This window comes from Arachis ipaensis, chromosome B9, assembly GCF_059453495.1.
Source record: "Arachis ipaensis isolate K30076 ecotype BB chromosome B9, ASM5945349v1, whole genome shotgun sequence".
NCBI lineage: Eukaryota > Viridiplantae > Streptophyta > Magnoliopsida > Fabales > Fabaceae > Arachis > Arachis ipaensis.
Window position 1 is genome coordinate 3,344,069 of NC_142444.1, and position 17,745 is coordinate 3,361,813.

The 17,745-nt window shown below is 30.6% G+C and overlaps 1 protein-coding gene and 1 long non-coding RNA gene across 3 annotated transcripts; one reads left to right on the forward strand and one right to left on the reverse strand.

Annotated features, from left to right (window-relative positions):
- Nucleotides 1-1,525: 1,525 nt before the first annotated feature.
- Nucleotides 1,526-2,461, reverse strand: LOC107617582 (uncharacterized). Its single transcript, XR_001614983.3, has 2 exons — nucleotides 2,145-2,461; nucleotides 1,526-2,028 (listed from the first exon to the last, which is right to left on the reverse strand). It is a non-coding gene; the product is annotated as an uncharacterized LOC107617582 (long non-coding RNA).
- A 7,451-nt stretch (nucleotides 2,462-9,912) lies between these two features.
- On the forward strand, nucleotides 9,913-14,571 carry LOC107617581 (acidic endochitinase). 2 transcript variants are annotated; one of them, XM_021110892.2, is made up of 11 exons: nucleotides 9,916-10,408; nucleotides 10,876-11,921; nucleotides 12,048-12,092; nucleotides 12,236-12,280; nucleotides 12,401-12,421; nucleotides 12,752-12,844; nucleotides 12,942-13,153; nucleotides 13,220-13,430; nucleotides 13,513-13,750; nucleotides 13,829-13,982; nucleotides 14,070-14,571. In XM_021110892.2, exons 2-11 carry the CDS (start codon nucleotides 11,006-11,008, stop codon nucleotides 14,376-14,378), a joined length of 2,244 nt encoding a protein of 747 aa, XP_020966551.1. In that variant the 5' UTR covers nucleotides 9,916-10,408; nucleotides 10,876-11,005; the 3' UTR covers nucleotides 14,379-14,571. The 2 variants fall into 2 exon arrangements, with proteins under 2 accessions (XP_088354347.1, XP_020966551.1); XM_088498221.1 differs by lacking the exons at nucleotides 13,513-13,750; nucleotides 13,829-13,982; nucleotides 14,070-14,571 and having other exon boundaries at nucleotides 9,913-10,408; nucleotides 10,881-11,921; nucleotides 12,942-13,363.
- The last annotated feature ends 3,174 nt before the right edge of the window (nucleotides 14,572-17,745 follow it).

Genomic DNA, 17,745 nt, shown 5'->3' on the forward strand with positions numbered 1-17,745 from the left:
AAGAGTTTATGATTGACCAATATATTATTAGGATTAGTGAACTAACAACTAGAGTCTAAATTAACTCAATTTAGTTATATTTTTCTACTTATTAAATTATAATTTTAAATTTTAAAATATTTTAAGTAGCAAATTCGACTTTAAGTAACATGAAATATTTAAAAAACTATAAGTTATTTTAGCCTACAAACTAAAATAAGTTGCAGTCCTTGTTCATTGGTCAATATTAGGCAGAGTCTCTCAATAATCTAGTCAAGTTTTTGTATTTGGACAGAGCAATCTTTTTTTTTTTTTTTTTTTTGTGGTTAATATTGGACAGAGCAATCTAGTAAAGTTGAGGAATATTTTGTTTATGATTTTGGGCTCAACGTTCAAGTTGGTCACTCGGTCCTTTAAATGAACCCAATAAAAAACCCACCAAGGCCCAGAACTATACATCATAAGCATGATTTTAATGTTTTTACATATTTTGACGTAATTTTAAAATTTCATAAATTAATCAGATTTTTGTACTCGCTTTAAAATTAACTATGATTTCCAATGAAAAAAATGGTAATGTTACGGAGACAAAAAAAACCGTCAAAACTTATTTTATTTAGCATTCATTAATTGTCGTAACAATTAATAAATATTAAATAAGATAAATTATGTTGTTTTTGGTTATTTTTTTTTATTACCAAACATTTTCCGAAAAAAAAAATAATCTAGTAACTATCGTCGAGATTTCTAGTTATGATCCGAGGGTATATGTCTATATGAACTTTTTTTGATAATTATATACGTTTAAGCCTTTTTTTTTTAAATGGAGGTGGTAGCAGCTAGTTATTATTATAAATTTATTGGAAATATCGATTAGGAAATTTAGGGTGTTCTTCAGGTGGGTCGTTGAAGAAATTTTTTTTTAACTAATCTATTTGTTTAATTAATGGATTAGATTTGATAAGTTTTGCTATATATTTTTTTTCAACCTTATTCTAACCAATCTAATATATTTATCGGTAGATTTGATTGGGTAGATTTCATGGGTCTAATATTTAAAAAATTATATTTTGGTTATATATATTTGAGATAATTATTTATTAAATAAAAAATCAATTATATTACATAAATTTTAAAAAAAATCAACCATATTAATTAGTCACTATTCAAAAATCCATGTTAATATTCATAAAAAAATTTGATCATACTATTATAAATAAATTTGATTATTCTATTATATTAATTATATTATATATGTATGCGCCTTATAAGATTAAATTAATTGAATGAGTTGTATAAATTAAAAAATGTTAAACCCAACATAGGTTCATGATTTTTCAAATTCAAACAAACTCATAATTTTTTAGTTGAAATCGAATTAGGTTAGTCTAGTAGTTAGTTCACTAGTTTGTCGGGGTTCGAATCTCGGTTTGTGTTTGTGGCAATTTATTGGCCAACGACAAACTTTTAAATATAGCTCAATGTCGCAGCGAATTATTCTTTGGCCTGTCGGATTAGGAGATACCGTGAAAAATCAAAAAAATCATTTTCTAGTTGAATTAAGTGCACATTGATCTATTGATTTGATGAGTACATATGATGCATGATTTTGTTGCTCCCAAAATTCTTACTAAGACACTGTGCTACCACATGGAGTGCCTCAAAAAGTAAATGCATTACTAATTGGTTTCCTCAAATAATTAAATTCGTTTTTTGTCTTAAGTTCTTAACCTTATGATGAGACCGTATCCTTTAATTTCCTTGCTTTATGAAACACCTGAACCCCAACCTAACATGGCCTAATTTTAACTCTGACCAAGCTACTAGTAATAACTACTACCAAACACACCTTAATATAGCGATGAGAAAATGGAAGAAATGGTTCTCTTGGTGAAGGAATTCCGGTCGGACCAACCGGTTCAAGTTGTTGTTAAGGTTTCTTGGAAGTAGGTTCCCATAATAGAGAATGGTTGTGAGTGTTGATGTTGGTTCACACATTAGTGATCTTGCTAGCTTCACTAGTGACCGCATCATTCTTGCCATTAGAATCTGCACATATATAAATTAAGACATAGGATGTTATTTAATTTAATTCAATTAATTCTATAATAATAATAACATTTGTAGTAATAATTATAAGAAGTTTATTTATAACATTAACATACCATGGTGATTGTTGTCTTATATATTAATTCATCATAATGTGGAATTGATGAATTTCTACTTGGTGACACCAAATCAAAGCAAAGAGAAGAAGAATGGTAGAGGAAGAGAAAGAAGCACAATAATGCTTATGAATAAGGGGAGAAGAGTAGTAGTGAAAGATAAAAATTGTATCCTTCAACTTCACCTGAAAAATGTATCTAATTAATCAAATTGTAATACAAAACCGAAAAATGATAAAGAGAAATTAGAAATAAAAAAGAAAAAACAAAGAAGAAGCTTAGTGTTAGAATGTTAAGTGTTGCTGTGTTGGGGTGGGAAACTTTAGAGTGCTCTAATGTGGCCAAGAATTTATATAGAGAAAACAAAAATGGGTTGAGAGAGTGTGGGGAAGAGTGAAGCCAACAATTGGGCCTCGTTGCTGCCAACATAGGGCTTATCGAAATAGAATATTCAATTTTTTTTTAACATAGTAACTCCTATTTTACAATTCTAGTTGGGTTGGTCTAGTAGTTAGTTTACTAGTTCGCTTAAACAAGTATTGAGAGTCCAAATTTTACCTTATGCATACAACAACCCATCGGAGGACGCGGGATATCGGCTATAAAATTAAATTTTATTTAAAAATTTATCATTGTTCAATAGGTTATTATATATACAAGTCAAAATTAAAATCCCACACTTATTCCATTTAAATAAGTATTAAAAATTTATTGTTAAAAAAAATATAAAAAATTTAAATCATACCTTATGTATATATCAATTTAAGTAGAACTTAGACTGCCACGAATTAATTTTTAATTTATTAAAATAATAAAAAATCATTAATAGTCTTAACTTGATAACCAACCAACAATGTAAGAAATAATAATAATAATAATAATAATAATAATAATAATAATAATAATATAACTCTCTTACATACTAACTCCATTCTACTTGAGGGTTCTTATTTCATTGTCTCCATTAACACCCAAATCTAAAGATATAGTATATGAGGCTTTCATATTTGACACTAGCCTCACCACACAATGCAAGTTGTTTAAGTACAAAAATAAAAATGCCTTGTGTATAGGAAGTTATTCGTACTGGTTGGGTAAGAAATTGGAAATTTGCGGATCCAGATGATGGCGCGATTCGAATTCTGAAGTAGTGGGGTGGTACCTTTAAAAATACTCTGATACTAAAGTTAGAATAAATTTAAGAAGTGTGTATGTGATGAATGAGTGAGTATTTGAGAGGATTTTTGACTTTTTCTTTATATAGCTTGTAATAGTTATCTTATCTTATCTTTGTTTATGTAAGATAAGAAATAGATTTGAATTTGAATATTGGGTTAAAATATTAAAAGTTATTAATCCGTTTTTAGACCGTAAAGATGGCCCAATCTTAAAATTGTCAAATTCGATGGCGATTCCGAGAAAGGACCCAAAAATCGGATCCAAAATACTTTACTATATGTTAATATGTATAAACAAAACAGAAAATAACAAAAAGACATTTAAAAAAAATTGTTAGTATATGATATTCTTTTCGAATTTTGGTTCATGTTATTTGTCACTTAATCATTTGTATAGGTGTTATTCTACAAAAGCACAAAATCAAGGTTGATACTTGATTCTAAAATTTATTAAAATACTTTTTTATTATTTTTTGTAATTAATATTATGTTGATAATATATTTAAGAATTGTTCAATTGTCATTCAGTCATTCATTATTTAAATATGAGAGTGAGAAATATATTAAAGAATTTTTTTTAACTAATAAAATGATTAGTATTTATGGACGACGAGTCGACGAGGAAGTATGTCTGATCTTTTTCCTTTTATTGAAGTTCAATGGTCCACTATGAGCTGAAATTAAACAAATAAAAAAAAAAAATCACAGCATGATTAAAAGTCTTTCAGGTGTAACTTTTTCCCACCTTTGATAAAGAAATCAAATATTAAAAACGATTTGAAAATGACTTAAAAATATGCATATTAGCGTATAAATGTTAAACATCTTTGAAAAGCTAATATTTGATTAGTTCAAGTGGTTTAAATTTAATATTTATCATTATGTATTAATTTCATGTAGTAGAATTAAGTTAAGGAAAAGTATAGAGCCAGCAACTTTTGTGTTTTCTAGCCAGCACTTAATTATCAAAACAAAAGTGAGTGATCTCCTACTATTAGATGTAATCTCACACTATTAAAAATATTATTAATGACCAATTGATGGTTACAAAACACTAAAAATTGCTGACCCTAGCATTCCTCTTAAGTTAATTTAAAATTTCAAGTTGGTTGTTGCTTTATCAATGCGCTTACAAATTAACGAGAAATTAGTTATTGTTATAAGAAAATAAATACCCTGGTCATGGACCAAAAATCAAGATAAATAATTTAAAAAAGAAAAAAAAAATACATGACTTGAATTATAATAAAATACTTCTCTTGCATATACGTGTGGGCGTGTGGCAAGCGAAAAAGTTCGCCTCGCCTTGCTAAAAGTCTGTTTTTTGGCGGGCTGGCCTGTGCTGTCCCGTCTAATAAGACGATCTTAAAATTTTGTCCTACTCTCTTTTTTTTTATTATTAACTATTAAATAATATATATAATTTTATAATTAATTTAATAAATTTATAATTTCTAAAAGTATAAAAAAATTTATAATTTTTATATTCATAAACATTAAAGTCTTTATAATTATAAATATCTAATAAACATAATTATAAATATTATTTTCAAAGCAAAATAAACATAATCTAAAATATGATTATAAATATTGTCTCCAAAATATAATAAACATAATTCAAAACATTCCATTTTCATGTTCATTTTCTTGTTTTGTAAGTTGGGTCGGGGGAAATTGGATTTTGACTAAAAAATTGTAAAAATACTCTTTCGCTAAAAAAAAAATACTAAGCCCGGAGAAAAAGTCTGTTCCATCCCGCTAAAATCCGCGGTTTAAGCGGTGTGCGTTATGCGGACTTTTGCTATTTGACGGTCTTAATTTTTCAGACCAACCCACTTTTTTTTACGGATTACGCAAACCGATTTGGCGAGTTTAAACCGGTTTACCACCCTACTTGCAGATGGTATTATAATAACATCATTAACATATGTTGAAGAAATATATATATATTATATGCATACCTTTGTTTCAGCATTTTTAAATGCCCTTGCAGATTACAATGTTTGAGATTTGAGATCAGTTCCATTATCCGCCACTTGTTTTTCTTCTTCTATTTGCTTGTTTTAGATACTTTTAATCTTTTATACTACTATGTACTTTTAGATGTACCTTTTAGATGATTTAAAAAACAAAAGAAAAGAAGAATACACAGTCCCCATAGTTTGGGATCTTCACTTTAATTAGTTTAGTTGATTTGTTAATTTCAAACTACATGCCAGGATAATTTCACCTGATAAAAACTGTGGGTGCAATGCATAACATGCCACATTTATTCAGGTGAAGAGGCAAAAAAAGCTTACACTATTTGGCTAATTAAATAATTAATGTTTCTTCAGTTTTGTTGGGAGAAAAATGGTAAAAACTGTTTGCTATGTGGCTATTGGTTTGGGAGAGCCCATTGCTTTTTATGAAAACTAACTACTATCATATGAAGCTGTTTTGACTTTTAAAAGGTTGAATATGAGTTATCACTATACATGAAGAAAGGTAAATCACATGAGTGATAAGTGATTACTGATTAGTGAGATTTTTTTTTCACTATTCAAATTTAGATTTTGTGCTAATGCTAGAAAAGTATAAGGACCATTTGATAAGAGATGTTTTTATATTATATATATATTTTAAGTTAAGAATTTTGACTCAAATTCAAAATCTCTAGGTGAAAATGAAAAAATTAGGATAATTTACATAAATAAATTGTTTGTCCTTTAAATTTACGCAATTGCATTCTTTCAAATATGAAGACGTAAATACATTGTTTCATATCTATAGAAACCACTGTTGGCAATAGCGGTTTACGTAAACACATAATCAGCTATAGCCAGCAATGAATTACATGCAAATGGGAGAATACAGAAACCGCTAGAGGGCTGTCGCAATTTCTGTTTATTGATGCTTGGCCATAAACCGCTTCTCGTAGTAGCGATTTATGTGTATTGGGAGACGTGCGTAAACCGCTGGAGGCAGCAGCGGTTTAATACAATTTTGGTTAATATTATTATATAATATAATGATACAAGAAGCATGTAGGATAAAAACAAATGTAATGATTTTAAATAAGATAAAAAAAATTAAAAAAGATAATTAAAAATGATGAATTATGATTTTAAATAAAACAAAAAATAATTAAAAATTGTAAGTCATAATTTAAATCTTAAGTAAAGTATCGTTTTTGTCCTCAACATTTGGGGTAAGTTCTAAAGTTGTCCCTAATGTTTCAATCGTCCTATTTAAGTCCTAACGTTTCAAAATTGACTCAATGTTGTCCTGCCGTTAGGGATTCGTTAACAGAATTGACGGCGGGACAAAATTGAGACGATTTTGAAACGTTAGGGACAAAAACGATATATAAAAATAAATTTTAATTTAATTTTATCTTTCAATAATATTATTTTTTTACTGTACATAGTATTTAATTATTTTTTAATTACATCTAAATAAATTACACTAATCACATTATTTTCATTTTAAATAAATTTATTTTTTTATAATTTTAAAAAATATTGATACATTAGAGACAAAAGGTATAATTTATATTTTATTGTATATATATTTTTTTTTTCTTTTCTGCAAGTTTATATAGTAGTCATTCTACAAACATTTCATGATAACTAAAAATTTTTAAGAGTAAAATAAAAAAAATAATTTATTTAAAATGAAAGTATATGATTAAGTGTAATTTATTTAGATGTGACTAAAAAATAACTGAACACTATGTATACTAAAAAATTGATATTATTGAAGGATAAAATTAAAATTTATTTCTATGTATCATTTTTGTCCTCAATGTTTTCGTCCTATTTAAGTCCCTAACGTTTCAAAATCGTCTCAATTTTGTCTCGCCGTCAATTTTGTTAACGGATCCCGGCAGGACAACATTGAGTCAGTTTTAAAACGTTAGGGACTTAAATAGGACGATTGAAACGTTAGGGACTTAAATAGGACGATTGAAACGTTAGGGACTTAAATAGGACGATTGAAACGTTAGGAATAACTTTGGGACTTACTCCAAACGTTGGGGACAAAAACGATACTTTACTCTTTAAATCTTTTAATTTAAAAGAATTATAATTTATAAAATTGTAAAATTATAAATTCTTTTGTCATATAAATTGGTACTCGCAATTTATATTATATATTATACTTGTGGAATACACCAATTTAAATTTATATTAATGTATTACACAGTTTTATCTATGATATAAAAAATAATTAGCATCCTAAACATGTTATATTGTTTGAATATTGTAAACAAAATAATAAACAAATGTTATAAATAAAATATTTTCAACTCAAAATTAATCAATTGTCCTAAAGTTTGATATATTTATTTCTTGATTTATTTTTATATAATTTGCTGCAAGCTAGTACGAAATGAGTTTTTAAATGTAATTTGTTGAATTTTATATCATATTATTTAAATCAACAAATCACAAATAATTTTTTAAAGCTAAAAATAATTTAGAAGGGTTAGAATTATTAACGACATCCTGTCACAAATTAGTATAGAAGGGAAAGAGTTGTTTGTGGCAGGTTCCTATTACTTACGTGAAGCTATAATTTCTTTCTACTCTCAGCTAACTAACTTGAGAAGGGGTTACATTAATTCACCTAACCTTGTATTGAACTAATAGGAGGAGAGAACTTTAATTTAAGTTTGTGGTTCTTAGTGACGAAATACCATTTTAAATATTTTCTTTTAAAATATTTTAAAAGAACTTATACGATTATCGTGTGAAAGTAGAATCTTAAATAAAATAGATCGTTTTTATTGACTAGACGATTTCATCTAATTTAATAGACACATTAATAAGGAGGTTAGTTCATTAATTTTTACTTAATTTAAAAAATTTCATGTTAGATTAGAAATGAAAAAATTATTGTTGTTTATTATTAGATTTTGAATAGTAATATTATTTGTTAGAAATAAACTTTAAATAGTAATAATATTCTTAATTAATATTAATGAATATAATTTAAAGTAAAATGATAGGAATAATAATGATTAGAATTAGATAAAGATAGATTAAGATATGTGTGAATACGGGATTATAATTTATGTAGGCATTCATTCTCCACCTAAACCGCTATAGCCTCTAGTGGTTTACGTACGTCTCCCAATACACATAAATCGCTATTGGCCAAGCATTAATAAATAGAAATGGCGACAGCCTCTAGCGGTTTCTGTGTTTCCCCATTTGTATGTAATCCGCGGCTGGTTGTAGCGGATTATGTGTTGACGTAAATATATGAAACAATGTATTTGCGTCTTCATATTTGAAAGAATATAATGCAATTGCGTAAATTTAAAAGACAAAAAATTATTTATGTAAATTGTCTAAAAAATTATGCCATTTGAATTATAACTCGTTAAATAGTATTTGAAAAAAAAAAATCATATTCTAATCTTGTCATATGATAATTGATATAGAAAAGATTCAATGAATAATAATAATAATAATAATAATAATAATAATAATAATAATAATAATAATAATAATAATAATAATAATAATAATAATAATAATAACAACAACAACAACACACAAAGACCAAACCAAATAAAAAGACATTATAATTTGATAATACTAAACTTAAGTTTAAGAAACTGATCAAAGATAACTATATAGTTTTAGAAGCCTTAGAGATACATTTACATTATATTACATCACACAGAGGTGATATATGTTAGATTTTAGATCAATTCAAAACATTATAAACCATCATACTTGACTATAGTGGAATTCAAAATGACTTTCAATTACATATCCTTCATTTTTGCTTCAGCTTTTAGGATAGTAATGATTAAAAAAAGGACCTATATACAGATAGATAATCATACTTTATCTTCAACCATCATATTAAATTTAATTTAATAATACTCAATTACTAATTTCTTTCATGCTTTCGGTTCTCCGGAGTCTTAACTTGACACATGCTAAATTAAAAAAAAGACAAAACAGTAATACAAATTAAAGAATATAACTAACACATTGTAATCCTTGCAATATCTGAATTTTAAAATTAATTCAAAGATTCAAAAATACTAAAAATTACGATCTATTTCGCAACTTAAAAATTTGTTATCTTAATCTCAACAATCATAATATATTTGCCTAACAGTATTGCAAATAAAAAGTATAAAAAATTTACAAAATACTATCCACCATAGTTCATAACCACACGTAGAATGTAAGAATGATCATAATTTACATATATAAAATAATCTGATAAATTAAGAATATGGAGAAGGGTCGTACCCAAAGAATATTTATACTTAAATTTAAAAGCTTATATCAGTATTATTAAATTATTCATTTCAAAAATTTAAATAGATAAAAGAGACAATATAAATAATTATTAGAGATAGAATATTTTTGACTTTTTAGATATAAAAATTTGATATTATGTCATAAAATCATTCATCCTAAAAATTTAAGCATAAAAAAAAAGATAACATAATTGTATCTATAACAATCAGAATATCAACCATGAAAATCTGTCTTTGCCTCTTTGGTTATCGCTTATCAGTACAGAAACATTCTTCTTTCAAGAAATAAATGCGTAACATTTTGAAAAACACACGACAACTCAGTATGTTTTTGCTTTGACTTTGAGCATAAGACCTCTAGTAGTTAATTTCTTTTTTTAAATTCATGATTTGGTACTAATCATTAATCTAATTTGCATCCTGAAGCAACTTAAAAAACACAGAAGAACCTAGTATCTATGATTATGATTATTAGTTGTTAGACTACACAGATTACGAATTGAATAGAATAGTAACTAAACTTCAAAAACCAGCTTAAAAGGCAAAAGTTTTCTCGTAAATTTGGTGATTTACGTGTTGAATTTTTTGTCTAAATTGACGGCACGGAGACATTGACATTCCAATCCCAATTTGACCTAAAAAAGTCAAAGAACGGGTCCAATTATGAACATGATTTTCCAGATCATAGTTCATAGAAGTGGTTTGCGCGTAAAGTCAAAGTGCGGTGTGTTGAGACTTTGTGGTTTCTGGTATTAGCGATTCAGATCCTTCTTAGTTTTGCCGCGAAAGCTTCAACCATTGTCAACCAAGTAAAGGTACCGTGATTCTTCAATCCCTAAATTTCACAGATTCACTTCAATTATTCTTCAGCATAAACTCAAGTTTTTTCTTTTCTTGCATTTCTCTTATTACCTATTGAGGATGTTGACTATGCTTGCATCTCATCATGAATTAAAGAGAAAGAGCTTTGTTGTTTTTCTTGCTTAGAGCTTAATTAATTAATATAAGAAGTGTTTCAGTCTTTTTCAGTTTTTGTGTTTCAGAAGTTGCTTATCTAGAAATAGTTATACGTTTGTTTACTAAGTCAGTGATAAATTGATTAACTTTGATTAGAATTATCAAAGGTTTGATCACTTTACAATATAGAAATGTCCCTGATGAAGACTCTGCCTAGAAAGGGAAAATATTGCAGTATAACTCTATTAGTTGCCAATAAAAGATATGGACCTTTTGACAAATTGCAATGAGTTCTTTTTGCCTAATGTTTTGTTATATATTGCAGAACAGGTTCTGTGGATTGAAGAGCTTTGATTTTAGCAACCACAATTTTCAAGACATACCAAGTTGAAATCTAATTCATCTCCTGCAATTTAATGACATCTCATCCTTAATTTTTTATTTGTCTGATTTTGATGACTAAACAGAAACCATACATGGTCAGAGTTAATCTTCATCTTTCCTATGTACTATTGCTCATTTACTTCCTTTTTTGGGTCTTGATTAACACTACAAAAGCTGATGATATTGGTGTTTACTGGGGCCAAAATAGTGATGAGGGAACTCTTGCTAATACATGTGAATCAAGAAAGTACTCCTATGTAAACATAGCATTCCTTACCACATTTGGAAATGGTGAAACCCCGGTACTAAACCTGGAAGGACATTGTAATCCTTCTTCAAAAGGGTGCACTGGTCTTAGCTTAGATATCAAAAGTTGCCAGAAGCAAGGGATCAAGGTCATGCTCTCAATCGGAGGAGTATCCAGTACATCCCAATTGACTTCTTCTAAAGATGCTAAAAATGTTTCTGATTATCTCTGGAACAATTTCTTGGGTGGTAAGTCATCTTCGCGCCCTCTTGGGGATGCAGTGTTAGATGGGATAGAATTTAACCCAGGTGATAATGGATACTCAATATACTGGATGGACCTTGCGCGTTATCTCAAGTCCAACTCAACACAAAATGTGTCTATAGGTGCAGCTCCTCAATGCCCCCTTGTTAGTGCTGAGAACTCTACCTTTAGTAGTGGATATTTCGATTATCTTTCGGTACAATTCTACAACAATCCTCCATGCAATTTTGTGAGTAGCAGTACTAGTGGCTTCATAAATGCATGGCACCAATGGAGCAATTTGAAAGTGAAGAAAATATTTCTGGGGTTGCCAGCATCTTCTGATGAAGCTGCATCTGGCTATATTCCTGCAAATCTGTTAAATTCTCAGGTCCTTCCTATCATAAGGAACTCATCTAATTATGGAGGCATAATGTTGTGGGACAGATACAGCGATGTTAAGAGCAGATATAGTGATTCCATCAAATTTGATACAGGTCAGCAAATAACACTTGCTCTTTGACACAACCACCACCACAGTTTGTATGCATTATTGAAGAAGAAAAGTTGTTGTTTAGTTCTAAGAAGTTCACTTTTTTTCTCTATTTGTTGGTGTCATGCAGGAGACCAAGCATCCACACCTGCTGAAAGGAACAAAACCCACACAGGTTAGTATATAGCACTTAACGGTTTAATAGAAAGATCACAATAGTTTATAGTGTTGTATACTTTGTGTCTCGAAGAAAACTAAGTTGTTATTCATTTCTGCTTAATTCACTTTTTCTTTGTTTGTTGGTTGTACAAATTAAAGAAGGGAAAACACCCATTCCTGTGGAAAGCATCAAACCTCATGCAGGTTAACAACACTTTGTGTTTTACAGTTTATAGTCTTTTACACTTCTAGAAGAACTTTGGTGCTTTATTTATCTGCTAAATTTACCATCTCATGTTTTCGGTTTTTGTGGTTGGTATGCAGGAAATGGAAAACGCCATCTAGGTGAGCAAACAACAACTAGTGGTTAATTAAACAACCATAACTATTCATTATTTAATTTAATGGAAAACGCCATCTAGGTTAGTACACTTTTAGAACAAAATTCGTTATTTAATTTACTGTTTAGTCACCAGTAAATCAATAGTTGCTAACTGCAGAAATCAAATAAGCTAAAACAACTATGATAATAAAAAAACAAAAGCAATGATGAAGAGGATTAGAGGAGTATCCACAGTTGTCTCTTTGCACTAGTTTTCTGATCTTCGAAAGTAAATTCAAATTGTTGCCATAACTACTTTCACAACCTGCATATTGTCCTCTGATGAGTTGCAGTTATAAGGATAGTTATTGGCGTGGGAGCTGCCATTACAATATGTTTAATTTGCTACTTGAGCTGTGTATGTTGGAGGAAGTACAAAGCAGAAGGTAGTCACCACTTTATACCTTCTAATTTTAATCCTTAAGTAACTTATGATGAGTTGTAGAGTAAGAATACTATGTAACTCCATTTTCATTTCACTAGTGGATACAAGAAACAGGCAAAGGAAGCTAATACATGACATTGGAGGTGCTGCAATGCTCTCCAGGATGAATTACATAGCAAAAAAGTTTAAAAGAGAGGCTAACGCAAGCGATGAGATTGAAATATTCAGTTTTGAAAACATGGTCACTGCTACAAACAATTTCTCAAGCTCAAATAAGCTTGGTGAAGGAGGATTTGGACCTGTTTATATGGTATTGCCTAGATGCATTAAGTTTGGAAACCATCTACATAAGTAAGTACTGTCATGACACTTTCAGGGTAGATTGACAAGCCAACAAGAAATTGCAATAAAGCGACTCTCTAAAAGTTCGGGGCAAGGGTTAACAGAGTTTAAGAATGAAGCTAAAGTCATTGCAAAACTCCAGCACACTAATCTTGTGAAGCTTATAGGGCTCTGCATCCAAAGAGAAGAGAGAATGTTGGTCTATGAGTACATGTCCAACAGAAGCTTAGACTTGCACTTATTTGGTAGCCTTTCTTCTTTATCTTAACTTTTGAATGATCCTAACAAGTTTTATTGCTTATTAGTATGCATTATGTTCTCAAATAGATGCAGAAAGAAGGAATGTTTTGGATTGGGAAAAGCGGCTTAACATCATAGAAGGCATTGCTCAAGGACTATTATATCTTCACAAGTATTCAAGGCTAAAAGTGATTCATCGTGATTTGAAAGCCGGCAACATATTACTTGACGATGAGATGAAACCTAAGATATCGGATTTTGGCATGGCTAGAATACTAGGACTAACAGGTTCTGAAGAAAAAACAAACCGCATTGTTGGAACACAGTAAGTATGCAAAATCATTGATAACCTCTCTTTTAGTCTCAAATGCTATGACATACTTACGTATGTTATCACTTTCAGTGGTTACATGTCTCCAGAGTATATGTTAAATGGCGTCGTCTCCCCAAAAGTAGACGTTTTCAGCTTTGGCGTATTGCTGCTAGAGATTCTCAGTGCAAAAAAGAATAACTCCTCTTACAACCCTGATTTTCCACTACTCAATCTCATTGGACATGTAAGTCTTCAAAGCTTCTTGTGTATCAAATTCAAGTTCCAACTATCTCAATTTTAGAGTTTATAAACAATGTTGAGTTTCTTACAGGCATGGAAGTTATGGAATGAAGGTAAAGCTCTAGATCTAATGGACCATGGATTAAATGAAACATGCAATCCTAAAGAAGTATTGAGATGTATCCACATTGGCCTATTGTGTGTGCAAGACGTTCCAACAGATAGACCCACCATGGTTGATGTTGTCTCTTTTTTGTCAAATGATGCTATCCAACTTGCTCAGCCAAAGCAGCCAGCATTCTTCATCAATGTTGATACAAACCAACAACAATTGCATACTAACACAAGAGAAATTTTCTCCGAAAATAGTTTAACATTATCTTATGTGGATGGCAGATGAAATATGGCAATTTGAGGAACATTTAGATAATTAATTAGTGCAGGGGCAAAGTTACTCTTCATTCATAACTGTTTCATGCTTTTTGCTGAGGAAAAAAATGGGTTAATTATTGTGTACAAAGCCGATCAACATATAGACCTATGATAGATGTTATCATTAATCTTTCAAATGGTTACATAGATGTTGTTGCTTATCTTTTGAATGATATTGCTGAAATACTAACATTGTGGATAATAAAGAAGGATGCTACTCCATAAAAAGTGTAACACTTTCTACTATAGACGGCCTAACATTTGAATTCCGTTAACTTTTAGCCAACATTGTCTAATTTTTTAAAAATTATTTTATTTATCTTAAATTTTAAATGTTAATTTTTTTTTTACTAAAGATAAGGAGACTCGGAATCCGTAATTAAATGAGTACAAAGAGACTATGTCATTTGAACTATAGCTCATTCGTTCCTGCACAACTACACAACAACAACAATTAATTAACTAACTAACTGTATAAGCTTAAATAAAAATAACAGATTTTGTTTGCTTGACACCTAAGCAACTTCACTTATAATGGGAGAGACACATAATTAGTGAAAAAAATAAGAATAGTGAAAAAGGAGCAAAAGTAGCCACTTCACCATAACTGTCCGTTAGTTGCCAAATTTTATTCCTTCGGGTTCGATTTCTGAAATTTCTGATGGAAGAAAGTTGTATTCTGATTGCCGGATTTAAGCCATTTGACTCTAGAGTTATCTTTCCAATAAGATTCCTCATTTTGCAATGCTTTTTTAAGTTTGTCCTCTATTTCTGAAATGATGTCGCCCCCATGAATTCCTGCTAAACGAAGTTCCTCTAATTCAAACCGTAGTAAATCAATCTCTACCTTCGAATTAGATCTGTGTTCTAGCTGCCATCTGACAATCTTATGCCGACAACGCTTTATTTTTTTAGTTAGGATATACATGGTTGAACCATCAATCTATTCGTACCAAACCTCTCAAACAATCTGCCTTATTTCATCATTGGAACAGCATCTTTCTTGAAATTCGAATCGCCATTTAGATCTCTCAGTTCTCGGATTAGAGTCTAAGAGAAGATGGGAGTGATCCGACCCTGATTCTGACAGTCTAAGAACCATTGCATTGGGATAGAGTTGCTACCAATCAACTCCTACCAGGAATCGGTCAAGTCTTTCCTGTATCAACTCATCACCATTCCGTCTATTTGACCAAGTGAATGGTCTTCCCACCATACCAATATCAATCAGAGAATTATCATCAATAAAACTGTTAAAAGTTTCAATAGAAGAAGAAGATTTAGCACCCCCACTTGCTTTCTCCAATCAATTAGAAATGGCATTAAAATCACCTATTAACACAACCTTTCCATTGAACTGTTGGGTGACTGAAGTTAATTCAGCAAACTGAGCCATTCTATGTTGATCATTTGAACTTAGATAAACACCTAGAACACCATAGGAATCATTAGAACCAGCTGTCAGAACTAATGCCACAATGAAGAATTTACCATGCTGTAAAATCTGAACAGTGCAACTATCCCTCCATGCCATTGCCAAACCCCCTGATAATCCATCCAGATCCACAATAAACTATTCCTTGAAACCACAAGATCTTAGTTTTCCTTCAACTTTTCGAGATTGATTTTTCGTTTCACAGATAAAACCAACATCGGGAGAGTAGGATTTGCAAATCCCTTTAAGATTGTGGATTATCAGGGGTCTCCCCAAACTCCAACAATTCCACGAGAGCAGTTTCATATTTCTTTGGGTGCCACTTGAAGGCTGGCACCTTCCACCATCATAGTATCAGAGACAATATCATTGAGACAAATTTTCTTTGAAATATCTTCAGTACCATTACCTCCACTCCTCCGTTTGAAACCTATCACAGACTTTCTGGCAAGTTGTTTCAGGTTTGACTTTTTGTTCTCCTTTATAAACTTGGATATGACGTTGTTATTGTGTTGGACATTATTCATGGGATACTGGGATAGGATATCTCCAATAAAACATTAGAAGAAGAATTAGTATCAGCAGCCATACTTGTGTTTTCTGATTCACCCTCATTTTCTGCTCTAGAACTCGAATTGGCAGCAATTTTTTCATTATTCTGTTTTTTCTGATCATTTTGCACACTCAATTTCGAGAAACTATCAAAAGCCAAGCAGGTGGAGATTTTTTCTTCGGTTGAGCTGGAATAGTACCATCCTGAGGTTAGTTAGGATTGAAGGACGCTCTCTTTTCAGTTAAATGCCTACCGACTTGATCTGCCTTAAGCCGTTCACCAACTCTATCTTCCTTGATATTGTTTTGGGCAGAATCATCAATAAAAAATTGGTAATTCTTAGTTTCATGCCCCAATTTTGCACAATAAGTATAGAACATACCTATACGTTCATAGTGTACTCCAATTTTCAGCATTTTCTAATTAGGATCAAGCAATTTCAGTGTATCCCTCACTCTTTTATTATCGTTCAGTTCCACTTTATCCTTCACTATGCGTGTATCTTTGCCTCTAACTTCAAATAGAGCAACATCTTCAATTTGACCAAGTTTCCCACCCAATTTTCGGCCAACCTCAAGCGTTTTGTATTGTTCAGACAATCCCCAAAATTGTGCCCATACAGGAAAAGAAGAGATGTGATTATCCTCCATGTTTATTGACTGCTTTCATCTGCGAACATGAATAACAAAACTCTTAAATAACCAAGGCGAACTCCTTTCAATTCGAGTCACATTAGAGTCATTCTCAAAGAAAAATTAAAACTGGTTCCTGGATTTTTCGACTACTCTGAATCCTTTTGGTTTATTCCATATTTCATAGAGAGCTCCTTCCATGGTACCTACGGAAAAGATCCGATCTGAGAAAATCCTTTTGGACAGGCTCCGTGTACATGCTTGAATTCCTTCGAAAACATCTTCATAAGCTAAAATGATCAAATCATCCTCCTGATCACTATCAATTATATGAGAGTTTTGAGTCTTTGATTTGTTGTTCATGGTGTAGAAAAAATCAGAATTGGTATTTAATGATTCTAGAGAGAAATAAGATATATGGCATGAGTGAATTAGAAAACGGAATGAATTAAAAGAGGAATGAATTGGGAGAGGAAACGAAAATTAGGGAACTAAGTGGGAAAGAAATTAAAAGAAAAAAGTAGAAGAAGATGGAAAAGACTTTGACGAAGAAAAGATAATGAAAGGTGTAATCATGGAGGCGGCGCAGTGAAACCTTAGCAGAGCATGGACGAACTCATGGGGGCTAGATGAGGAGTACGTACTCCCGCAAACGAAAGATTTATTTGCACATGTACTTCTCTTTAAGATTTTTTTTCGTTTTTCGATCACGCAC